Source organism: Bubalus kerabau, chromosome 11 (assembly GCF_029407905.1).
Source record: "Bubalus kerabau isolate K-KA32 ecotype Philippines breed swamp buffalo chromosome 11, PCC_UOA_SB_1v2, whole genome shotgun sequence".
Lineage (NCBI taxonomy): Eukaryota > Metazoa > Chordata > Mammalia > Artiodactyla > Bovidae > Bubalus > Bubalus kerabau.
In genome coordinates this window covers 14,814,186-14,841,554 of record NC_073634.1, presented here as the reverse complement: position 1 = coordinate 14,841,554, position 27,369 = coordinate 14,814,186, and the positions used below count along the sequence as shown (strand labels likewise).

General features: G+C 37.8%; 2 protein-coding genes across 6 annotated transcripts in view; one reads left to right on the top strand and one right to left on the bottom strand.

Annotated features, from left to right (window-relative positions):
- EXOC6B (exocyst complex component 6B) overlaps nucleotides 1–27,369 on the bottom strand; it is a 721,589-nt gene that overhangs the window by 530,323 nt on the left and 163,897 nt on the right. The window lies entirely within an intron of this gene.
- Nucleotides 5,729–6,136, top strand: LOC129622674 (ferritin light chain-like). Its single transcript, XM_055539256.1, has one exon. The coding sequence runs from the start codon at nucleotides 5,729–5,731 to the stop codon at nucleotides 6,134–6,136; it is 408 nt and encodes a 135-aa protein (XP_055395231.1).

The window sequence follows — 27,369 nt, the reverse complement described above, 5'->3', positions numbered from 1 at the left end:
ACTGAAAAAATCCCCTGGAGAAGGGAATAGGTACACACTCCCATATTCTGGCCTGGAGAATTCCAACAACTGTGTAGCTCATGGGGTCACAGAGTCAAACACAAATGAATTAACCCTGCTGCTAAGTCACTTCAGTCGTGTCCAACTCTGTGCGACCCCATAGACGGCAGCCCACCAGGCTCCTCCGTCCCTGGGATTCTCCAGGCAAGAACACTGGAGTGGGGTGCCATTTCCTTCTCCAATGCATGAAAGTGAAAAGCGAAAGTCAAGTCGCTCAGTCGTATCCGACTCTTAGCGACCTCATGGACTACAGCCTACCAGGCTCTTCTGCCCACAGGATTTTCCAGGCAAGAGTACTGGAGTAGGGTGTCATTGCCTTCTCCAGAATTAACCCTAGGGAGTATCAAATAGTTAGAACTCACAGGAAGGAAACCACTTGAATACAAGACCTGGCATCACTCAACCACAAGTACCACCCTGTGCAGGACACATCATCTAAACAACAAACAAAACAAAACAAAAAACAAACCCAATCATCAGCAGACAGGATTACCACCTCACTCAGATGTGCCCATCAGAGGAAAAGGAAACAAACAAACAAACAAAAACTCCACACAAATCTCACCATATAGGAAGCTTACACAAATCACTGGACCAACCATAGGAGGGCAGAAACCAAAAGGAAGAAAGAATTCAACCTTGAAATCTGGGAAAAGGACACCTCAAACACAATAAGTTAAAAAAATAATAATAATGAAAAGGCAGAGAAATACTATACAAATGAAGGAACAAACTAGAAACACAAAAGTCCAAATAAATGAAGAGGAAATAGGTAAACTACCTGAAAAAGAATTCAGAATAATGATAGTAAAGATGATCAAAAACCTTGAAAACAAAATAGAAAAAATTCAAGAATCAATTAACAAAGACCTAGAAAAATTAAAGAATAAGCATACAGAGACAAACAACACAATTACTGAAATTAAAAATACTCCAGAAGGAATCAATAGCAGAATATCTAAAGCAGAAAAACAAACCAGTGAACTAGAAGATAAAACAGTGAAAATAATTTCTGAAGACCAGAATAAAGTAAAAAGAATGAAAAGAACTGAGGACAGTCTCAGAGACCTCTGGGACTATATCAAACCCACCAACTTTCAAATTATAGGGGTCCCAGAAGAAGAAGAGAAAAAAAAGAAAGGGCATGAGAAAAGTTTTGATGAGATTATAGTTGAAAATTTCTCCAACATAGAAAAGGAAATAGTCAATCAAGTCCAAGATGCACAAAGAGTCCCATACCGGATAAACACGCCAAGACACATACTAATCAAACTAACAAAGACTAAACACAAAGAAAGAATATTAAAAGCAGCAAGGGAGAAGCAGCAAGTAACATACAACAGAAACCCCATACACTTAACAGCTGATCTTTCAGCAGAAACTCTGCAGGCCAGAAGGAAAGAGCAGGATATATTTAAAGTACTGAAAGGGAAAAATCTATAACCAAGATTACTGTACCCAGCAAGGATCTCATTCAAAATTGGTGTATAAATAAAAAGCTTTTCAGACAAGCAAAAGTTAAGAGAATTCAGTACCACCAAACCAGCTTTACAACAAATGTTAAAGGGACTTATACAGTCAAGACATACAAGAGAAGAAAAAGATCTGCAAAATCAATCTCAAACAATTAAGAAAATGGTAATAGGAACAGATATATCAATAATTATGTAAATGGAAATGGATTAAATGCTCCAGCCAAAAGACACAGACTGGCTGAATGGATACAAAAACAAGACCCATAAATATGCTGTCTATAAGAAACTCACCTCAGACCTAAACACACATATAGACTGAAAGTGAGAAGATAGAAAAATATATTCTATGCAAACAGGAAACATAAGAAAGCTGGAGTAGCAATCCTCATATCAGACAAAATAGACCTTAACATAAAGAAGATTACAAAAAAAAAGGAAGGACACTACATAATGATCAAGGGATGGGCCCAAGAGGAAGACATAACAATTGTAAATATCTATGCACCCAACACAGGAGCACCTCAATACATAAGACAAACACTAACAGATATAAAATGAGAAACTGACAGTAACACAATAATAGTAGACTTTAACACCCCACTCACACTAATGGACAGATCATGAAAACAGAAAACTAATATGGAAACACAAGTCTTAAATGATACATTAGATAAGATGGATCTCATTGATATCTTCAGGACATTCCATCCAAAGGCAGAATACTCCTTCTTCTCAAGTGTAGATGGAACATTCTCCAGGATAGACCACATCTTGGTCAGTAAATTTAAGAAAATTGCAATCATATCAAACATCTTCTCTGAAAACAACACTGAGACTCAATATCAATTACAAGAAAAAAAACCATAAGAAACACAAACACATGGAGATTAAACAACACACTTCTAAATAATCAACAGGTTACTGAAGAAATCAAAAGCAAAGTCAAAAAATTTCTAGAAACAAATGACAATGAAAACACGACAACTCAAAACCTAAGGGATGTAGCAAAAGCTGTTCTAAGAGGGAAGTTTATAGCAATACAATCCTACCTCAAGAAACAAGAAAAACATCAAAAGGACAACCTTTTAGTACACCTAAAATACCTGGAAAGAGAAGAACCAAAAAAAGACCTCCAAAATTAGTAGAAGGAAAGAAATCATAAATATCTGAGCAGAAAGAAATGAAAAAGAAATGAAAGTAACAATGGTAAAGATTAATAAAAACTAAAAGCTGGTTCTTTGAGAAGATAAACAAAATTGACAAGCCTTTAGCCAGACTCATCAAGAAAAAAAGAGAAGAATCAAGTCAACAAAAATTAGAAATGAAAAATGAGAGGTTGCAACAGACAATGTAGAAATACAAAGGTTATTAGAGAATATTATGAATAACTATATGGCAATAAAATGGATAACCTAGAAGAAATGGACAGATTCTTAGAAAAGTTCAATTGTCCAAGACTGAACCAGGAAGAAATAGGAATTATAAACAACCCAATTACAAGCACTGAAATTGGAGCTGTTATCAAAAATCTCCCAGAAACCAAAAGCCCGGGACCAGATGGCTTCAAAGGAGAATTCTATCTAACATTTAGAGAAGAATTAATGCCTATCCTTCAAAAACCCTTTCAGAAAATTGCAGAGGAAGGAACACTTCCAAACTCATTCTATGAGGCCACCATCACCCTGATACCAAAACCAAAGACAACACACACAAAAAAAGAAAACTACATGCCAATATCACTGATGAACATAGATGCAAAAATCCTCAACAAAATTTTAGCAAACAGAATTCAGCAACACATCAAAAAGCTCATACACCATGATCAAATTGGGTTTATTTGAGGAATGCAAGGATTCTTCTATATACAGAAATCAGTGTGATACACACCATATTAACAAACTGAAACATAAAAACCATGCAATAATCTTAATAGATGCAGAAAAAGCCTTGAACAAAAATCAGCACCCATTTATGATTAAAACTCTTCAAAAAATGGGCATAGAAGGAACCAACCTCAACATAGTAAAGACCATATATGATAAGCCTACAGAAAACATTATTCTCAATGGTGAAAAACTGAAAGCATTCCCCCTAAGATCAGGGAACAAGACAAGGGTGTCCACTTTCACCGCTATTATTCAACATAGTTCTGGAAGTCCTAGCTACAACAATCAGAGAAGAAAAGCAAATAAAAGGAATCCAGATCAGAAAAGAAGAAAGCTCTCACTGTTTGCAGATGACAGGACACTGTACCTGAAAGTGAAAGTGAAGTCGCTCAGTCGTGTCTGACTCTTTGCAACCCCATGGACTGTAGCCTACCAGGCTCCTCTGTCCATGGGATTTTCCAGGCAATAGTACTGGAGTGGATTGCCATTTCTTTCTCCAGGGGATCTTCCCAACCCAGGGATTGAACCCAGGTCTCCCACATTGTAGACAGACACTTTACCGTCTGACCCACCAGGGAAGTCCTATGGGTACCTTATCTTTGACAAAGGAGGCAAGAATACACAATGGGGCAAAGACAGCCTCTTCAATAAATGGTGCTGGGAAAACTGGACAGCTACATGTAAAAGAATGCAATTAGAACACTTCCTAACACCATACACAAAGATAAACTCAAGACATTGTACACAGAAAACCCTAAAGACAGTATCAGAAAATTACTAGAGCTAATCAGTGAATTTACCAAAGTTGCAGGATACAAAATCAATACACAGAAATCACTTGTATTTCTACATACTAACAATGAAAAATCAGAAAGAAAAAGGAATCAATCCCATTCACCACTGCAACAGAAAGAATTAAATATCTAGGAATAAACTTACCTAAGAAGACAAAAGAATTGTATACAGAAAATTATATAAGACACTAATGAAAGAAAGCAAAGATGACATAAACAGATGGAGAGACATTTCATGTTCCTGAGTAGGAAGACTCAATATTGTGAAAATGACTATACTACCAAACACATTCTACAGATTCAATGCGATCCCTATCAAATTACCAATGGCATTTTTCACAGAACTAGAACAAAAAATTTCACAATTCATATGGAAACACAAAAGACCCCGAATAGCCAAAGCAGTCTTGAGAAAGAAGAACAGAGCTGCAGGAATCAACCTTCCTGACTTCAGTTATACTACAAAGCTGCAGTCATCGCGACAGTATGGTACTGACACAAAAACAGAAATACAGACCAGTGCAACAAGATAGAAAGCCCAGAAATGAACCCAAGCACCTATGGGTACCTTATCTTTGACAAAGGAGGCAAGAATATAAAATGGGGCAAAGATAGCCTCTTCAATAAATGGTGCTGGGAAAACTGGATAGCTACATGTAAAAGAATGAAATTAGAACACTTCCTAACACCATACACAAAGATAAACTCAAAATGGATTAAAGACCTAAATGTAAGACCAGATTATTATAAAACTCTTAGAGGATAACATAGGCAGAACACTCGACATAAAGCAAAGCAAGATCCTCTGTGACCCTCCTCCTATAGTAAGGGAAATAGAAACAAAAGTAAACAAATGGGACCTGATTAACTCAAAAGCTTTTGCACAGCAAAGGAAACTATGAGCAAGGTAAAAAGACAGCCCTCAGAATGGGAGAAAATAATAGCAAATGAAACAATGGACAAAGGATTAATTTCCAAAATACACAAGCAGCTCATACAACTCAATACCAGAAAAACCCAATCAAAAAGTGGGGAAAAGACCTAAACAGACACTTCTCCAAGGAAGACATACAGATGGCTCAAAAACACATGAAAAGATGCTCAACATCACTCATTATTAGAGAAATAGAAGTCAAAACCACCATGAGATATCACCTCACACTGGTCAGAATGGCCATCATCAAAAAGTCTATAAAAAATAAATGCTGGAGAGGGTGTGGAGAAAAGTGAATGCTCTTGCTCTGTTGGTGGGAATGTAAATTGATACAGCCACTATGGAAGATGGTATAGAGATTTCTTAAAAAACTAGGAATAAAACCACCATACGACCAATGCCACTCCTAGGCATACACCCTGAAGAAACCAAAATTGAAAAAGACACATGTATCCCATAGTTCACTGCAGCACTATTTACAATAGCTAGAACATGGAAGCAACCTGCGTGTCCATCGACAGATGAATGGATAAAGAAGTTGTGGTACATATATATAATAGAGTATTACATTACATTACAATGTTTATACAATGTGTGGGTGTGGATCACTTTTTTCACAAACTGGCCAATGAGAAGCATGAGGGCATGGAGTCTCTCTTGAAAATGCAAAACCAGCGTGCCGGCCATGTCCTCTTCCTGGACATGCAGAAGCCATCTCAAGATGAGTGGGGTAAAACCCAGGACACTATGGAAGCCGCCCTTCTCGTAGAGAAGAACCTGAATCAGGCCCTTTTGGATCTGCATGACCTGGGTTCTGCCCACGCAGACCCCCACATCTGTGACTTCCTGGAGAACCACTTCCTAGATGAGGAAGTGAAACTCATCAAGAAAATGGGTGACCACCTGACCAACCCTCATAGGCTGGCTGGTCTCCAGGCTGGGTTGGGCGAGTATCTCTTCGAAAGGCTCACCCTCAAGCACGACTAGGATAGTCTGGAAACCAGTGGCCTTTGAGGAGCCCACCTAACATCAGGGCTGCCTGAAGCCCCTCTCTGCAGCCACTAGGCAACTTTTTAACACCCTGGAGCCCTCTCTCAAGCCTTGGACCAAATGGAAACAATAAAGGTTTTTGCAGCAAAAAAAAAAAAGTTCCAACCACTAAAGGTAGTCAAAAAATCTTCATAACACTCAATGAAAATGTGGGAGGTTCACTGTGAAGTTTCTCTTACCCAAAATGTAATTGCAATCTAAGCTAACAAAGATCATTTATTTTTTTCTCAAATAAGAGGGAAAAACAAAGTAAAAAAAAAAAAAAAAAAAAAGATTCTGATTTATAAAGGGGGTGCTGCTGCTGCTAAGTCGCTTCAGTTGTGTCCGACTCTAAGCAACCCCATAGACGGCAGCCCACCAGGCTCCCCCGTCCCTGGGATTCTCCAGGCAAGAACACTGGAGTGGGTTGCCATTTCCTTCTCCAATAAAGGGGGTAGATACCATTTTTATCTATTTGTTTTTATATGCTTCAGAGCTCAAAAATATGAGGAATTAATACCACAATAATACTACAATTAATACTACAATACTACAGTGCAGGTAGGAGCCACACTGGATAAGCTGCTTAATAAACATTTTTTTTTAATACACAGGCTCAGCTCTATTTTCTGGATTCACATCTGTAAGAATTATATGGTGTTAATGGTGTCTGCTTCAGATTCACTCATGCACACATGGATGGGGTGTAATAACACTTTACAAGTCAAGTTATATATAATTTTTTTTGTTATAATATTTTATTGCAACTTACTTTCATTTCTCCTTTATACTCGAGTTAGGGTACTATGTTAGTTTCTGAATCATGTACAAAGGTAGATTATATTATCTATTTATTTTACTAAGAACTGTAAACAGGGGCATTAAATATTTCTTAGAAAAAGGCAGCATTGGGTCTGACAGAGCTGAACTGGTACATTAAACTGTATCACCTCTCCCCTGAAATTTTGCAGTCTCTCCCTTCTCATTTAACCTGGCCATCACAATGTTAACCAGCAAGACTACCTAAAACACAAACCTAATCATGCTCCCTGATGTTTATAAATTATTGGGCTAAAGGAAGAAGCCCAAATTCTTCAAAATGGCATTCAAGATCCTATAGCATATGGTACTATTATTTGTCATACAATATTTCTTTCTCCAAACTTTCTTTTCCTTCATACTAAAAGCTTTCTTCATTATAAAAACAAAACAAAACCTGGAATAACTCTCTTCTAGGAAATGGCAACCCACTCCAGTATTCTTGCCTGGAGAATCCCATGGACAAAGGAGCCTGGTGGGCTACAGTCCATGGGGTCACAAAGAGTCGGACACAACTGAGCAACTAACACACACACAGACACACATTCTTAATCTGTTTTGCTAGTTACACGTCCTTTCCTCATCCTCTCAGTTTTGGAGAGGTTCCTGAGCTTAGGCCTTAGATGTCTTCTTTATCAATGCTTACCCTTTTAGGTGATCCATCCAGTTCTATCTGAAAGTCACTCAGTCATGTCTGACTCTTTGCGATCCCATGGACTATATAGTCCATGGAATTCTCCAGGCCAGAGTACTGGAGTGGGTAACCTTTCCCTTCTCCAGGGGATCTTCCCAAAAGATCCTGTAATCGAACAGGTCTCCCACATTGCAGGTGGATTCTTTACCAGTTGCACCACAAGGGAAACCCTTCCAGTTCTATGAGTCTCAAAATTATATCACAACCTGAGGCCGCTCCCCTGAACCACAGACTCATAAATCCCATCACCCTACTAAACACTGTACTCACAAGTCTTACAGGCATCTCTGCCGTAGTATGTGTGCATGCATGTGCTCAGCTGCATCTGACTCTGTGTGTTCCCTGGCACTGTAGCCCACCAGGCTCCTCTGTCCATGGGATTTCCCAGGCGAGAATACTAGAGTGCGTTGCCATTTCCTACTCTAAGGGATATTCCTGACACAAGGATCAAACCCTTGTCTCTTGACTCCCTCTCCCAGTCCCTTCTCCTCCACCAAAACCTACTCCACCCACATTCTTCTCCATTTCAGTAAAGAGCAATTCTATTCTTTGAGCTATTCAAACCAAAAGCCTTAGAGTCATTCCTGGTATCTCTTTATTCTACAACCCTACTTAATCCATCCATTGGTTGCACACTGAAAATATACTAAATCCAGAGTGTAACCCTTTTCCAGCAGTACAGTCTTATCTAAACTATATCCTCTCATGCCTGCATTATTAAAATTGCCTCCTACCTGGTCTTCTTATTCTATTTCTACCCTCTTTGTCTGTATTCCACACAGCAGTGAGAGGGATGTATCCAAAGAGTCAAAAAAGTGATCAATTCTTTTCTAGTCAAAACCCTCCAAAGGCTTCCTTCTCACTCAAAAGTAAGTCTTTATACTAACTCAAGGCCTATATCAGCATTAATCTAGACTGGATACATAGAATTACTTGAGAAGCTTTTAAAATTTACCATCGCCCAGGCCCCATCCTCATTGATTCAGGTTCAAATGGTCTGGAGCATATGAGTATTAGCATTTATGGAATAAATGAATGTGACTGTCAGTGATATTCTCTGTCTTCCCCACACAAGGTTGCCCATATAACAGGGGTCCCCAACCCCTGGACTGCTCCTCATCACTCTTAGTACCACCTGCATCTCTCCTCCCACCAGCCCCACCCTTTACCTCATCCCTGGAAAAATTGTCCCTGGAAAAATAATGAAACCCATCCCTGTTACCAAAAAGGTTGGGGATTGCTGCCAAGTTACACTGGCTAGCTAGAGTACCCCATTTGTCTGGTCATCATAGTTTAAGATTAAGCATATGACTCAAGCTGAGTCCTTTTCTGAGCTTTTACTGAAGTTAAGAGAAGTATTGACTGTCTAATATTAAGTAAGCCTAGAAGTGCTCATGGCTATCCTTGCCACCTGGCAGAAAAAGTCTCCTTAAGTCATCACAAAGAAAAGTAGATATAATGAGCACATTAGATCCATCTGTAGATCCATTCCTAGAACTTTCAATTATGTATACCAGCAAGTTCCCCCTATTTTTCTTGGTGAAGGTAATTAGAGTTAGGTTTCTGTAACTGGAAAGAAAATAATTCTTATCACAAAGTTATAAGTATATATTTAGTTTTTAAGCCCCTTAAGATTATTCTTCATCCACCATCAACTCTCAATTAGACAGTAAAATTCATGAGCAGAAGACTGTATCTATTTCCTTCATATCTACATTAATAATAGTACAGTGTGTGACACACGGCAGACATTCAGTAAGCATTTACTGACTGACCAAAGTGTTTTTTAAACATTTAAAACTTCCCTTCAATTATTAGTGGGCTTCCCTGGTGACTCAGCTGGTAAAGAATCCACATGCAATGCAGCAGATCTGGGTTCGATCCCTGGGTTGGGAAGACTCCCTGGAGAAGGGAAAGGCTACCCACTCCAGTATTCTGGCCTGGAGAATTCCATGGACTGTATAGTCCATGGGGTCACAATGAGTCGAACACAACTGAGGGACATTCCTTTCTTCACTTCGATTATTAGTAATACTGAAGAAAGACTTTTATACTGGTGGAAAGGTTAGATTATATGACTTAAATTATATCCTTTACCATTTTGATTTTACAAAACTATGATTTCTTCATTTCAGTGAGTTTCACTAGGAAGTCTCAGTTATCCCAATTCCCTGTTTCCCTAGTTTGGTCCTTTGTACCTCTATCAAACAAGCATATTTCCAATCTCCCTTCAATGACATCACCTTTCTTCTGAGATTTTTCTCAGATCTTGCTCTATGATTAGGAAAGTCCTGTCTTTTATAGACTATCAAGTTCTCTACCTTTAATAATCTTTCAAATCCAAAGTTGTGGAACTTTGTCTCATACAAAGCATTTCATTAATAGTCTTGGAACCAGTGTTAGCTCAACTTTCAATGTTCTTCACTTACTTTTCATACTCTTGTACACACAAAGATGCATTTCTGCAGATGTCCATTTATTTTGATCATTTATATCTATCCAGTAGTAATGATATATGTACCTTTAAAAAGATTGTGCATCTGACTGGAAACCGATGTTAAACAAACAATGTTTATCTGGTTTAGCATACAAAGGCCTACAGAGCAGACAGTGTCCATTTGACTATCTAAATTGCCTGCTGCTAAGTCGCTTCAGTCATGTCCGACTCTGTGCGACCCCATAGACAGCAGCCCACCAGGCTCCTCTGTCCCTGAGATTCTCCAGGCAAGAACACTGGAGTGGGTTGCCATTTCCTTCTCCAATGCATGAAAGTGAAAAGTGAAAGTGAAGTTGCTCAATCGTGCCTGACTCTTAGTGACCCCATTGACTGCAGCCTACCAGGCTTCTCCGTTCATGGGATTTTCCAGGCAAGAGTACTGGAGTGGGGTGCCATTGCCTTCTCCGTCTAAATTGCCTAATACACAACAATAAATGTGCTTAATAATGATGCTGGAATGCTCCTTAAATATATTTCTTTCATATCTTTAGGTTAAGAGCCAACTCCATTATATAGCCCATCTACAAAATAAGATTGACCTGTTTCTTCATATGCCACTCAAAACAGGCAAAACTAAAATATCTTGCTCTGCGATGATTTATACAAGTATGTACATAGCATAGTCCAATCCCAAAGTCTGTTACTGATAAATGATATATGATCAGGGCATATCACTAAGTTATTTGAACTTTGCATTGACTTTCATATCTGGAATTCTGTGATGCAAAATTTCTATAGCTGATTAAAAAATAAAAATAAAATAAGACACTGAAAATGATCGCTTCCCAGTTTAAAGACAGCATTAAAACATTCCACTAATGGCACCCCACTCCAGTACTCTTGCCTGGAGAATCCCATGGACAGGGGAGCCTGGTAGGCTGCAGTCCATGAGGTCGCTGGGAGTCGGACACGACTGAGCGACTTGACTTTCACTTTTCATTTTCATGCATTGGAGAAGGAAATGGCAACCCACTCCAGTGTTCTTGCCTGGAGAATCCCAGGGACCGGGGAGCCTGGTGGGCTGCCGTCTATGGGGTCGCACAGAGTCAGACACAACTGAAGCGACTTAGCAGCAGCAGCAGCAGTCTAAACAGAATGCCTTTAAAAAAATCACCATTAAAAGCTGGGATTCTCTGTAAGTAACTGATGATACAAACTGAGTCAATTACTTAAATACTTATGTTGTGGAGTTTTTATAGCTCGTAAGCTCCCCTGAGGCAGTTTCAAGCAGCTAAATGTCTTCAACTCGTATGTCAAGCATCAGGATTAGAAAAAAACAATGTTCCAAACACAGATTTCTCCATGTATACTCTATCTTTGGCTCAATAGAGACACTTATGTAGCACTTTCTTCTATGTTCTACTAATACGTCCCTGATATCTGAATCAAGCTATAACTTCCTCTGCAGTAGAATTAAAAGACACACATACACACACACACACACAACTGAATGGCTTTTTCTAAAGAATTCTCATTGAATGGCAGATAGACTCTACACACAGCCCCTATGAAAGGGCTGACATGAATAAAAAAGCTCTGAACCAATATGTATGCATCTCATTCTAGTTAAAAAAGAAGTTGTTTTTCTATTTTTGAGGGAAGAAAATTAGTTTTGCTTATGATAAGCCATTCTTAGTCTTTAGAGAAGGACCTGGCCATTTTCTGTCTCTCAGCTCAACCTTTCAAATAATTTTTTTTTTAAAGGTTCAAACAGTACAAAGCATCTGATTTAGTGAAAAGCACTTTAAATACCTCACCAAGTACTCCCCACTGGATCAAAATGTCATAGAAATGTTGTAAACACTATCAGTCATGTTCCAGAGAACAATTTATACAAACATTGTTATGCTCTTCTGTCTGGAAAAGTAATTTCTGAAGTGAAGAGTTCAAAACTTTTAGCCCTACATACTATGCAGTAAGGAAAAAAAAAAAAATACATCTTTTAAGTATCAGAAGCAGAGTACACAATAGGCTTTGTCTTGTTAAACAAAAGAACATGCTTTTCCTTTCAATCATTTCCAGCTGTATGATCTGGCCTTCATGGAATCAGAAATTAACAGCATATGGCATCTGGCTACCTGCACAGGCTGCATATAAAAATCTCAAGACTTCAATAAGATTAACAAGTCTAGTGGTTGAGAGTGGAGGGGGAACCACCAAATGCTATTTCCAAAACAGAGGCAAAAGTTCTAACTAAAAGAAGGCAAGAAAAAGCATCCTTGTTTAATCAGATGTCAAATATATTCTTGATAAACAATCAGATCACAAGATCTTTTGCCTCCTAAACAGCTGAAGGAGATACTACCAATGACTGAAAAACTATTTTTGTTTTCAAACAAGGAAGGAATTATACACACACAAAAAAAGACCCTAAACAAAGAAGTTCTGTGTTAACCCACATTATGACAAATCAGAGTGATGCTCTGGATCCAAATGAGCCAGAAACAAACAAACAACAACAACAACAACAAAAAACACATACAAATGACTTACTGTTCTTCCCATAAGATCCACTAAGTTGTAGTTTAAGAATCTAAATCTTAGACTAAAATATCTTCAATGGTCTTCTAAAATAAACCATTCCAAACAAAACATTAAATTTACCTTTCTTACTAGTATCACTGGACCAAAAACCTGCTAACTTTTGGAATATACTTCAGTGTTTCAGAATCCACACAGTCCTAATCTATAACCTAATTCTCAGTTATCAGAGACCAAACCCTAGACCTTCCTTTCTATAGTTCAACAAAATGGGGACAATGAGTGCACAACAGTAAAGAATAACTAACTACTTTCAAATTTATAAGAAATCGATCCTTACTGGAGACTGATCCTTTTCAGCTCCTCCCCAATTCTTTCTTTCACAGCTCTAGGCACTCAACACCTTCAAGCCTACTCTTCACACTTTAAATCCTGCTGAATAGTTTTATCTGGACCCTCTCCAAAGCATTACACATTGAGCTTCAGTGGACCCAAAAGTCAAACAGTGGTATATTCCTTGACAGTTTATTTCATAACTCCTAGAGGAGAAAGAAAAAATAATTTATTAATAAATATTATGAGAAGTGAGCTTAAAGTAATTTCATCAATAAAGTTTAATTCAGCCCTCAAGCATTTGGATCTCATAAAAGAGTTCCTCAACAATGCCTTAAGTGAAGACAGAAGAGGAAACGCAAATAAATTCAAAGCAGAATTAAAAGCTCATAAAGGCACACAATTTAGAACAGACAAAATTTAAAAACGGTCAATCTACAAGAGATAACTATTTAATATTTTTAAGGCATACACAGTCTGAGGACAATCAACTATTGGAATTTCTATATCAAAAGCTCTTTCACTGACTATGGGAATTGCTAGATTCCAGTAGGTCTATCTAGATTTTAAAACAAAAAAAAAGTAAAAGCTTAAAAGAATAACAAACCTATTTTCATCTCTTAGATTCTCCCTCTCTCCACACTTCTCAGCAGGACCCTGACAGTCTGATGACATCAGTGTGTTACATACCCTGAGGCACTAGGTCAAATGCAGGAATCCGTCTATCACAGCTGCTAATGTTTTATCCTCACTTGAAATTTCAGAAATGCAAATGCAATGTACCAACAGCTGTTCACACTTTCAATATTTTCTTGTAAAGTTGGTCATGAAATGTGACTTACTGAACATTTGTAATACGATTACCAATTTCTGTTTCAATGCCTGTAAATGCTGCTGCCACTAGCGTACAATCTGATTCACTGCCCAGTAGTAAAATAGTGTGACTGGATTGGCACTGGTTCCCTGGAAGAGGTAGCAATAAGAAGTAGATAGGACTGTTACTAAGGAACAGAAACAGGCTAATAGCTAAAACATACACAATAGCAGTCTGTTTAAATTAGGAACAAAGATGTACTAACGTGCACGTGCACACATCAAATTAGTGTCCAGTATAAATTTTCAAAAAGTGCACTTGATTAAAATTTGCTAGGACCGACTGTTTTATTGTCTACTAGGATTTCATAAGACACATACACACACACACACACACACAACCCCTCAAGATACAGTTTTGCCATTCTAGAAATTAACAAACTAACTGGACAATTCTTAAAAATCATTCTCAGCTATCAATTACTTTAAGATTCCATTGAAAGATAAGATCACTCTCTCCAGAAATATCTGCAAAAACATAAACTTATTGCAGGTTAATGGGCCACAGGTTAAGAATTCCAATAGGCACATGAAAAGATGTTCAACATCACTAATTATTAGAGAAGTGCAAATCAAAACTACAATGAAACATAACCTCACATCAGTCAGAACGACCATCATTAAAAAGTCGACAAGTAACAAATGCTGGAGAGGGTGTAGAGAAAAGGGAGCCCTCCTACACTGCTGATCAATGATAAAGAAAGAAAGAAAGAAAGAAGACATGGTGTTGGAGTACAACTCAGCCATAAAAAAGAACAAAAGTAACGCCATTTGCAGCAATATAGATGCAGCCAGAGATTATCACACTAAGTGAACTAAGAAAGAGAAAGACAAATACAATACGATATCACTTATATGCAGGACCTAAAATATGGCACATATGAATCTATTTACAAAATAGAAACAGACTTATGGACATAGAGAACAAAACTGAGGTTGCCAAGCTGGGTGGGGAGAGAAATGGACTCAGAGTTTGGGGTTGGTAGATGATTGGTAGATGCAAATTATTACATTTAGAATGGATAAACAATAAGTTTCCAATGTATAGCTCAGGGAATTATATTCAATGTCCTGTGATAAACCATAATGGAAAAGAATATTACAAAAGAATGTATATATGTGTATAACTGAGTTAATCTGCTGTACAGCAGAGATTGGCACAACACTGCAAATAACTATAGTTCAATTAAAAACAAGAGAGAATTCCAGTTCTAAAAAAAAAAGACATCTTAAGGTAAATAAGGGACATGTGGGTCCCTTAGATATAATCTGTTAATAAATATTATGGTTTTGGAGGTTTGTTGTCAAGGAGAGAAGAAAGGAAGTTTAGAAGAAAATGAAATTTCTAACTCTGTAAAATTCTAAAAAATTGGTAATGTCATGGGACTTCACTGATGGTATATAAGCTGTAAAATGAATTGGGAGAAAGTGACAGAAAAGGTAGAGTGTATACTTTTAACTGGAGAAAAAAATTCTGAAAAAGAGAAAAACAGGATCCATGATTATTAAATCTTTGAGCTGACAGAAATGGTGACAGAAGATTTCAAAAGAAACATGGAACATAGTCAGTGCTTAGCTAGAGACAATGATTCTGGTAGTATTTAATACTAGCAGTGGTGACCAGCCTGTGGGAAGGCTATACAATGTAGAGATTAAGAGCACAAACTCTGAACAGGTGATCCTGGATTGGATTTGGGGACAATTTTTTTTCTTTTATAAAATTTTAGAGAGATCTTGTCTACCTGTTAGACTGGATGCTGCCTGATTCATGAATCACTGAATAAAGCCAATAAGATCTTTAAATTTTTTCAATTAAATAAGGTTTATAGATTGGATAAGTCGGAGAAGGCAATGGCACCCCACTCCAGTACTCTTGCTTGGAAAATCCCATGGACGGAGGAGCCTGGTGGGCTGTAATCCATGGGGTCACTAAGAGTCGGACACGACTGAGCAACTTCACTTTCACTTTTCACTTTCATGCATTGGAGAAGGAAATGGCAACCCACTCCAGTGTTCTTGCCTGGAGAATCCCAGGGACCGGGGAGCCTGGTGGGCTGCTGTCTATGGGGTCGCACAGAGTCGGACATGACTGAAGTGACTTAGCATAGCATAGATTGGATAATACGGATATGGGGGCTTCCTTTCAGTAGTAAGGAATTCACCTGCCAAGCAGGAGATATGAGTTCGAACCCTGAGTCGGGAAGAACCCCTGGAGAAGGAAATGACAACCCACTCCAGTATTCTTGCTTGGGAAATCCCATAAACAGAGGAGCCTGGCAGGCTACAGTCCATGGGAAGCAAAAGAGAGACGACTTAGCAACTAAACAATAACAATATGAATATTAATTCCCTGACTTTGCAAATGTGAATATAATAGATAATATATGAGAATATATAAGAGAATGCATTTTTTTAAGAGACCGTATTTTTTAACAGAATGCATTTTTTAAAGGGGGAATTATGTCTGTAACTGTTTGGAAAAAAAACTAATATTATGTCTAACTATATGTAGAGAGAGATGGGTAAAGCAAATATGGTAAAATGCTAACATTTAAGCAACCTGGATAAAGTGTATATAGACTTCTTTGTACAACTTCTGTAAATTTTCAGTCTGATATTATTTTTAAAAGTATTTAAAAATATGTGCTCTGAGCATGGCTGTCTAGGTTTAAATTCTGGCTCTGTCACTCTGTTACATTAGACAAGTAAGTTTTTTAACTTTGCCTCTGCTTCTGTTTCCTCATTTGTAAAATAGGGATACTATAACACTACCTAAAGTTGTTGTAAAGAATAAAATGACAATGAGATAATTCATGTAAAGCATCTATTAGAATAATATCCGACACATACAAAGCACTCAAATCTTACTCATTATTGCTATTATTACTCCTTTCCAAACATCATTCTCACTCCCGTCCCATTTCACCCCACTACTCTCTGCCTTAGACTAAGCTAATTACAGAAAAAAAAAAAAAAAACAGTGGGAAAAGTCATGATGTTTCATCTTTTAACTTCAAAGTTATTAATCCCTGTCTCCAGGCTGGTCATTCTTTATCTTATTCTCTGATGGCTGTCAAAGGGGATTTTATACATGTAATTCTTTATACATACAACTCTGTTGAGATCGTCCTTAAACTTTTCAATATTAGCTTTAAGAATAATACCCTATATCTTTGAAGTGATGTGGTCCAGCCGAGTCGTGGCTATGAGATTCTGACTGGGGAAGAATTTGTTTCTTTGTTTTCAGTAAACCAATTTGACTGAGCTTAAAAAAAAAAAAAAGGATAAGATTCTAACTTCTTAAACTTATTATAAAGCCCATCATCATTTAGTTAGAGCATACTTCCTTGTTCTCATCTCTACACTTCCACAAATATACCCTTCACTCAGGCCTCAATGTAGTTCTATGAATAAAATCTCCAATCCCTATGCTAAGTCACTTCAGTCGTGTCTGACTCTTTGTAACCACATGGATTGTAGCCCACCTGGTTGGAATCCTCTGTCCATGGAACTCTCGTGTCCATGGAATCCTCTGTCCATGGAATTCTCGTGTCCGACTATTTGCAACCACATGGATTGTAGCCCACCTGGTTGGAATCCTCTGTCCATGGAATTCCTCTGTCCATGGAATTCTCCAGGCAAGAATAATGGAGTGGGTTGCCATTCCCTTCTCCAGGGGATCTTCCTGAGCTAGGGATTGAATGTGGGCCTCCTATACTGCAGGCAGATTCTTCACCATCTGAGCCACCAGGGATTTATTTACCTTCAATCCCTAACATAGATGATTTTCTTTTGCCTAGAACAGGCTCTCACCCTTATTCATCTAGCCATCTCATTTTCACTCTCAGAACATCTCAGTATGATGTAGATGCCTCTCTGAGAGCACAAAACCCTACATGCATACCTCCACCATGGTATTATACTGTAATCACTGACTAGGCTATCATGCTCGTTAGGTTCTAAGCTGCTTAGGGGCAAGATCTATGTATTTTAAGTCTTCAAATTTCAAGCACAAAACCTGATATGATATAGGCTTTCAATAAGAGCTGAGTGAATGAATCGATAAGAATCTTGACAAGAGATTCCAATATAGACATAATTTCCAATGTTGACATAAATTTCAATGAGATACAAGATAATCTATTGAGCAGCATATGAAAGGGCTTCCCCAGTAGGTCAGTGGTAAAGAATCTGCCTGCCAATGCAGGAGATGCAGGTTCAATCCCTGAGTCAAGAAGAAGCCCTGAAAAAGGAAATGGCAACCCACTCCAGTAATCTTGCCTGGGAAATCTCCTGGACAGAGAAAGTTGGTGGCAGGCTACAGTCCATGGGGTCACAAAAGACTCAGACACAATTTAGCTACTAAATAATAACAGTATGTGAAAGCATTTGTCCAAAGCAGAGGTCTAATGTTTAAGTGAAATCTATACTTTTAACCAAGTATGTAAAATGTTAGCCATGCAAGTTTCCATCTTAAAAAAACCAGCTTCATGCCTCAGAGCTCAGAAAAAGTAGATGACACTGTTTTTTGGTAAGAAAGGGCGTTTACTCCAAACACATGTTCACTGATTGCCTAATATACACCAGTCACAACAATATTGTGCTCTTAATCTGCTAAAAACAATATTAACAATTGAAAATGCTTTTGCTGCCAGAGGCATAGACCATAGAAAATGACAACTTTCTAGGTCCCTTCTCTCCACTGGCAATGAAACAGAATGGCCTAAATTCATAGTTATTTCTAACTAGAGTATCTAAAAAAAAAAGAACTAATACAATCTGTCTGTGAAGGCTTTTAATTTTGCTAGTCACAATGCCTGGTTAATTCCTATAATCAAAGTCTTGACCAGAGTTCCTTTTTGCACCATGCGTTGGGCAAAACACATGGCCAAATAAAAAAGGTGCTGGAAATAGGCCCTTGAGCCATATTAAACACAATGGAAATAACATTTGAAAATAGTATCTTTCCCAGCTGGGTAAGAAACACAGTGGTTCCAACCATCTGCTCTTTCTTCCTAAGATTCCATTTTCACAAATGGATAGGCTGACATTATTTATTCTATTCAAGAAACAAGATCCCTGGAGTTGAAGACCACAATTTAAACCAGATAAAATTCAGAGAATAGTAACAGTAAAAGTGCACAAACTCCTAGACATATTTTATTGTTTTTCTATTTCTATCATTTTCTCCATCTTCTTTGCTATCCCTTTTGTAAGAAAACTCTGTAAGAAGATTCTTGGAAGAAAATATGTTTTAGAGTACTTTTGAAAGGAGAAATGATGGGCTCGAAAATAAACCACAGGGTAACTATAAGAGATAAGGAGAAAGCACAGGAGAAAACCAACTGTTCACTCATTCAAAAATTTTAAAACATTTAAGTCAAATGGTAACAAAGTTACCAAATAATACTACTGAAACTGATTTTGCTCTGACTTTATAAACATACCTAATAAGAAATCTATAAGAAAGAAATCCAACTTGATTTCACATTAGTTAAAGCAGAAACTATGAAGCTGTTCTGTGGTCTTGTTTTATAACCTACTGAAATCTTACTGTGGGATTACATGTAAACACTGGTAAAGACACACTCTCTAAAATTATTCTTTCTTTCAATGAACCCTCATAAAGATCTCATGCAATACTAAGGTTCTGTGGAGTCACACATGAAAAACCACAGGCAGAGTTTTTTTTACTAAACTGCAACTTGTTTAAAATACTTCTTAGAATAGCAAACTCTATCAAAATTTGGCAGTCTCTTCGCCCAGGTACATGACAAAGGACTGACAAGCAATAGTCATATTAAATCTCACTTAAAGAGTTTTTGCACAAACCATCACACACTCTGCACACTCAAAGTTAGAAAAACACATACTTTGAAAGCTTTTAGCATCTGATTCAGTTTCACTGGCTTGTGAGTTCCTAGAAGGCAGAACTATGTCTTTTTCATTCTTGATTCTTTGCTTTCCTCAACCCTGCCCACCCAGTGCCTAGCATAAAGTTTTACACAGTAAAAAAGAGCTACTTTAAAAATATTAGAAAGGAAAAAAAATTAGAAACAATCCAATGTCCAGAAATACAGGAAAAATTATATATTATACCATTATATATAATAATTTATATAATTATACAAATACCATACAAAACATCTTAAGTGATTTGATATACTTATGTGCACTATGTCTAAGATGTGAATGAAAGATTATATAGTTTACAAAAATTTTTCTAAGTTCACTTTTGCAAATATCTATATACTAACATGTATATATATATATATATATATATATATATATATATAAGTGATTCTTGTTTATCCATAAAGAAAATATAAAATCTTTTCACCAAAATGTTATCTGTGAGCTGTGGGATTTTGGAATGATTCCCACATTCCTCATTACCTATACCATTATATAGTGTATGAAATATTTAAATAATGAATATTAATCCCTCCCATGAATAGCAAAACAATTAAAATATTTTTATGTTGGAAAAAATCAATTAAATTTAACTCTGTAAGCTAACATCTATACTTTTTCCCAAATTCCTGAAGTGTCTTCAGCCCTGGTGGCTGTCCAGTCCTTTTTCATCTGTCTTATCAGTCCAACTTTCTGTTTTATTTTTCTTTGTGTATTCCTCACTCCACATCCAACATCAGGGCAGAAAATGCACTATTTGAGCTGATACAACTTGGTTTTATGTCCCTTCCATCTCTTATTTATCATTCTGATATTAAAACAAAAATAAATGTTGAACACAATGAAAACACAAATGTTAGCAAGGAGGAAAAGCAATTGAAACTTTCATATATTAATAGGGTATAAAATGGGACAACCACTTGCAAAAAGGTTTGTCAGTCTCATAAAATTGTGACCCAGAATTCCACCTCCAGGTATATTTACCCTGGGAAATGAAATAAATGTTCACAAAGGACTTACATAAGAGTGTTCAGAGTACCTTTAGTCATAATAGCCAAAAGCTGAAATATCTTGAGTGTCCATCCATTGGAAAATGAATAAACAAACTGTTAATTTCATGTAAGAGAATAAAATTCAGCAATGAAAAAGAATGAACTATTTAAACATGTAACCATATAAATGTATGTCTAAATCATTATGCTGACTGAAAGAAGTCTTATATAAAAGAATACATATTGTATGATTCCACTTATATGATGTTCTACAACAGGCAAGATTAATCTGTAATGGAAAAAAATGGTTGTCTCTGGGAAGAAAAGAGTAGAGGACCAAGGAGAAAGGAGTATAGAGAACTTCCTAAGGAGATGGTAATGTCCTATGTCTTGACAGGGGTTAGGTTAAACACTGTATATACTTACTAAAAACACACTTCAGATTTGTACATATTATGCATGCGTGCATGCATGCAGTCACTTCAGTCATGTCCAACTCTTTGTGACTCCACGGACTGTAGCCTGCCAGGCTCCTCTGTCCACTGGGGATTCACCAAGCAAGAATACTGGAGTGAGTTGCCATGCCCACCTCCAGGGGATCGTTCCGACCCAGAGATTGAACCGGCTTCTCTTATGTCTCCTGCATTGGCAGGTGGGTTCTTTACCACTAGCACCACCTTTTACCTCAAAGAAATAGTCAAATGAATACTGAACTCTAGTTAATGTTATACATGCTGGAGTATTTAGAGATGAAGTGTACTGATGTCTCAGATTTACCTTGAAATTCATTTTTTTAAAAAAGATGTGATGGGTTGAGGAATAATATAATAGATTAGATAACAAAACAAGTATTGTAGAATGGTAACTGTAGAATCTAGGTGGTAGGTAAGTGTGACTTTTAACTGTACAATTCTTTCAGCTTTTCTGCATGTTTGACATTTTTTCAAATAAAAAAGAAAAGTTAAGAAAAAAGCAAATTTTGACCTCCAGCTCAGATTACATTTTGCTCAGTCTCCGGAGACAGAGTTTTGGGGAGAAGTGAAGTCCAGTTTCCCTCTACTGACAACACTAGACAAGCACACTCAATATGCTACTTAGTAGTGGAGTCAAAAGTGGTAAATCAGCAAGCCTGCCTGGAGGGAAAACTGGTCTCAAAGGATGAGCCAAACAGGAAACTGACTGGTGCAAAGCAATCAAAGAGCTACTACACTACTACTAACTCTAACAGCACCTTTGGTGACTCCTTTCCTGAGCTAAAAAATCAAGAGCCCTTTTAACCAGTACAAATCCTTTTTAGGGGAGTCTGCCACCACCACCCAAATATTCACTAACATTCTTAAGCAGCTTTTCTTCCCTAAGTACAACCAGAAGTACCTTCTAACAAAAACACACACAGCTTTGAATTGCAGCATGGGACAGATTTATGAAATATGGAAGACATTAAAGTATTCGCTTTCTCTCTGAAAATAAAGAGAGCAGACTCATAAACAATGCCTGAGAGGCATTTCAGCAGCTTAATCCATGCAGGATATGTTTTGCTTTTTGAGACAATCAGGAACTGTTGGGTACAGGAAGCCATAAACAACAAGAATTTGGCTTACGACAGAGAACAAAATAAATGTTTTTTATGAAAATCACTTAACATCTTTTGAAGGGGTTTATTTATGTGTGACAGTCTACAAGACACAACTTGTACATAAGCAGCAGCTCTTACAATGCATCTAATACTGATGGACTTCTTACAACAGTGGTACCAAGCAAGACCAGCATGTCAGCATTTCCATCAGCAACTACATTTACTGGGCTTAATAATTCCCTTTTCCCAATTTTCTCCAGACAGAGAAAACCACTTAGCTGGCTCTCAGCATTCAAACTCAGCCAAGAGTTTTTCTTTTAAGTTCCATCATACGTTAAGTCTGGAGTTTTGAAAAGTGAATTTCCTTAGGTAGGCTCAGGCTTTTAAGTCTAAGAGGCAAAACAGTCATGATAGAAAAACCACCCACAGAATTCTGTAACTTAACAAATATGCTACATACAAAATTAACTGAGTTAATGCAGTTTAAGATACAATAAGATAGACTCTACCATGGGTGATGGGAGAAAGACATTCTCTTAGGGAAAAATCACTAGTCAATAGGAATCTTAGAATGTACAATTATGATCTGATAGTCCTATTGTAAAACTATTGAATATGGCACAGATTTTTTGCCAAGGAATAGTACCTGAAGAAGTACAGGTTTCAGAAGTGAAGGATTAGTGTTCTGTTTGGAGACTTCTGTGTAACCATAGCAAGATTCTTAATTCTTTATTAAAATTAACCAAATTTTCTAAGTTATTTATATTTAAAGACTGAACTTCTCATAGGGAAAGTGAAAGTGTTAGTCACTCAGTCATGTCCAACTCTTTACAACCCCATGGACTGCAGCCCACCAGGCTCCTCTACCCATGGAATTCTCCAGGCAAGCATACTGTAGTAGGTAACCATTCCTTTCTCTAGGGGATTTTCCCAATGGAAGGGATCAACCCCAGGTCTCCTGCTTTGTAGGTAGATTCTTTACCATCTGAGCCACCAGGGAAGCCCAAAGTCTCTCAGTCACGTCTAATTCTTTGCAACTCCAAGGACTGTAGCTCACCAGGCTCGTCCGTCCATGGAATTCTCCAGACAAGAATACTGTAGTAGGTAGCCATTCCCTTCTCCTGGGGATCTTCCTGACCCAGGGATCAAACCCAGGTCTCCTACATTGCAGGCAGATTCTTTACCTTCCAGAAGCAATAGGAAGTAAGTACTCTTGCTATAGTCTTATTTCATCCTACTATAAAAGAAGAGGACCTGTACAATACATACATATAGTACTTACATCCCAAACAATGATACCCAGCACAAATAGAGAATATATATCTCATGCCACTAAAATCATAAGATCTTAGTTTTTTCCCCAACTTTCATTTTTGCCTATGTTTTTATTACTCAACATCATTTTATGAATAATCCAAAAAGAAATAATTGCATGGAATGTTCTTCCTCAGATGCTCAGAAATAAATAAATAGTTTAACTACGGGAGCACTATACACAATCTACTATATTAATCAATACTGCTGGCTATACAGCCTTCTTTTATTATGTTTTCTTTGGTGAAAACTAACTTCTATGATTTCAAGTTAAAGATGGCAGATTGAGCATGTGAAGTGAAGTGACACTGATAGCTGCTTAGTCGTGTCTGACTCTTTGCAACTCCATGGACTACAGCCCACCAGGTCCCTCTGTCCATGGAATTTTCCAGGTAAGAATACTGGATTGAGCATGTGCACTGAGCTTTAAAAGCATAAACCTACAAAAATCAAGGAGTACAGAAGAACCAACAGCAAAAAATGTTGGAAGTTGCAAAGTAGAGGGCCCAGTTGGTAAGCAGACAAAGCAAGCAGTGGGGAAGACCAAGTGGCAGCCTAACTTGTACCACATTGGTAGTACTAGGTATTTCTGGAAGGGAGAGTAGAAAAGGAAGCTTGAATAAGCTAAGTTGAAAGTATGTCTAAGAAACAATTAGACTCTCAGATTCCCCTTTCTAACTTCATCTGGGCACCACCTATCCTTCCCTCACCACAGCAAAAAGATAGAAAGTCTCTGAACTGGGGAATATGAGTATCATTTTGAAAATGAGGGATTAAGCATTAGAGTCTACTTACTAAATGCTGGAATTCCCAGTCTTTTCCTTCCACTTAGACTTCTTAAAATGCTGGCAAGCAAGAAGGATTCTAGAATCTCCTAAATGGAATAATTTGAACAGCAGGAAAAAAAAAAAAAAATCACCAAAAGATACTGACAAAAAAGTTTCTCCCCAAAGGAATTGTCCATCCAGATTACTGCACAGGTAGGAGAAGAGAAGGAGGGTTATAACTTCAGTGGCAGTTGAAGTGGCTATGTACATATTCTTTGTCTTGGACCAGAAGAAACTCACATTTACTGCTAAACAGGTATAGAAACAGGGTCCAGACTTTTCATTGCTATTAATTATTGTCTTCAGTTCCCCCAGAGACAAGCTTTTCAGTCCAAAGAATTCATTTTGGAGAAGACCCCAGGAAGGGCTGGTAGGGACATGAAGAAATAAGTGAGACAATGAAAAGAAAGAAGCCAATAAACGGTCTATCATCAAGCAAATTAGGTCAACTGAGACAATTCCACAGAGTACACAGAAATAGTATAGAATACCTGCCTCAGAAGTATTTTATACCATCCTAGGGGGAGGTGAAGTATTTACATCAATTTCCATCAGTTACTGATTGAGTGTGTGGGGAGTGGAATTAATTCCCTATTCCTGACATCCAAAGAAAACTTTTAGGCAAAGAAATGCAGGTGCTGGAATTGGAGATTCAGTAGGCACACACTGAAAGGGTAAGTCTAAAGGGATATAAAACAGAACACAATGGCATTTGCTACATTCATTATAATAATTGAGCTACTTTATGTCACTATTTTATTCAATGTAAAACACTGTCTCTTGGAGGTTCTGTCTTGATCCTTTTCTACTGTCTTTTAGAAAGCTAATAACTTGGTAATAAGTGATAAGGGTCCCAAAATTACCAAACACTTTTACAAAATTATCTAGTCAAAGCTGTACATTATTTGGGTTAATGATATTATCCTTATTACTCTGTATCATAGATTAACATTAACCATCCCTATTTCACCAATGAGAAAACAAGTCAAAATCAACAAAGTAATGTCGCAGTTCCAAAAGTAAATTAAGGTAAAATTAAAAGCTAAACTCATGGTGCCCATTTTAAACTTTCAAATGTATCACCTGCTAACTTTCACATTCACATTTATTATGCCAATTCCCAGCTCTAAGAATTTCAGCCCAGAGCAGCTGGCCAGAAAGGCACATTACTTTAATTCACAATTAGGTAACCATAATTAAAACACATACTTGGCCATAATATTAAATTTCCAAAAGGTAAATGCAACCTGAATGTCCTCTAGACCCAGCAATCTAAGTATTCTAGTAGCCTATTCTAACAATGTCTTTACACCCATTGGCTCAAAAACTTACCAAAGCAGCTAGACCTCAGTTCCCCCTCATACTCTCACTTGCAGTCCACTTTGTGGGAGTCTCTCTCTATTCTTTATAGAATTGCCTTTTCTTTTGTTGTGATTCAGTCGTTAAGTTGTGTCTGACTCTTTATGACCCCATGGACTGCAGCACGCTAGGCTTCCCTGTCCTTCACTATCTCCCAGAGTTTGCTCAAACTCATGTCCATTGATTCAGTGATGCCATCCAACCATCTCATCCTCTGTTGCCTCCTTCTCCTCCTGCCCTCAACCTTTCCAAGTATCAGGGTCTTTTCCAGTGAGGCGGCTCTTTGAATCAGGTGGCCAAAGTATTGGAGCTTCAGCTTCACCATCAGTCCTTCCAATGAATATTCAGGGTTGACTTCCTTTAGGATGGACTGGTTGGATCTCCTTGCTGTCCAAGGGACTCTCAAGAGTCTTCAGCACCACAGTTTGAAAGCATCAGTTCTTCAGTGTTCAACCTTCTTTATGGTCCAACTCTCACAATCTACACATGACTACTGGAAAAATCATAGCCTTGACTATATGGACCTTTGTCAGCAAAGTGATGTCTCTGCTTTTTAATATGCTGTCTAGGTTTCTCATGGTTTTTCTTCCAAGGAGAAAGTGTCTTTTAATTACATGGCTACAGTCACTGTCCACAGTGATTCTGGATCCCAAGAAAATAAAATTTCCCACTGTTTCCACTTTTTCCCCATCTATCTGCAGTTTCCCCTCATACTCTGGCTTGCAGTCCACTTTGTAGGACTCTCTCTATTCTTTACAGAAATGCCCTTTCTCTAAATACTTTGTTTAAAGATGGGTATCTCATGGGTAGTGAAACTTCCCTGGTGGCTCAGACAGTAAAGCGTCTGTCTACTTTGCAGGAGACCCAGGTTCAATCCCTGGATTGGGAAGATCCCTTGGAGAAGGAAATGGCAATCCACTCCAGTACTGCCTGGAAAATCCCATGGACAGAGGAGCCTGGTAGGCTACAGTCCAGGGGGTCACAAAGAGTCAGACACAACTGAGCGACTTCACGTTCACATTCACGTTCATAGGTAGAAGAATTGGGATTCCTAATGATATAATTTCACAGTTTCATATCCTAGGATATACAACTGCTTGGCTCTAGAGTGAGGTTAGGAAGATGACTGGGTTAGAATGGTCGGATCAATGCTCCTTTCTAATATCTAGGTCCTGTGCCAAAGTGTGGCTCTCTCTGCCAGGAGCCTTATACAGATGCTTGGTTCTCACAGGGGCTCCCACTGTTTCTCCTTGCAATCTGATCACCTTATTTCAGTTTAAGTATGCACAACTGTGCACAGTGTTAACTGTCTTTCCCAGGTGGTCCATAAGGTACCAGACAAATAGGGGACATAGCTAGTTGCTGCTTAAGTGTCCCTGAGATTTCTGGTACAGTTAAAGAGAGTATCTGACCAAAACACATATAAGACATTCAAGGGAATACTCCCTAACTTTTCATTCTAGCTCTGATTCTGCCAAGACAACCTGTTCTACAAGTTTGAACTCTTCACAAA

Coding starts and splice junctions, on each gene's coding strand:
- LOC129622674 (XM_055539256.1), top strand. CDS start 5,729: ATGTTTATACAATGTGTGGGTGTGGATCACTTTTTTCACAAACTGGCC.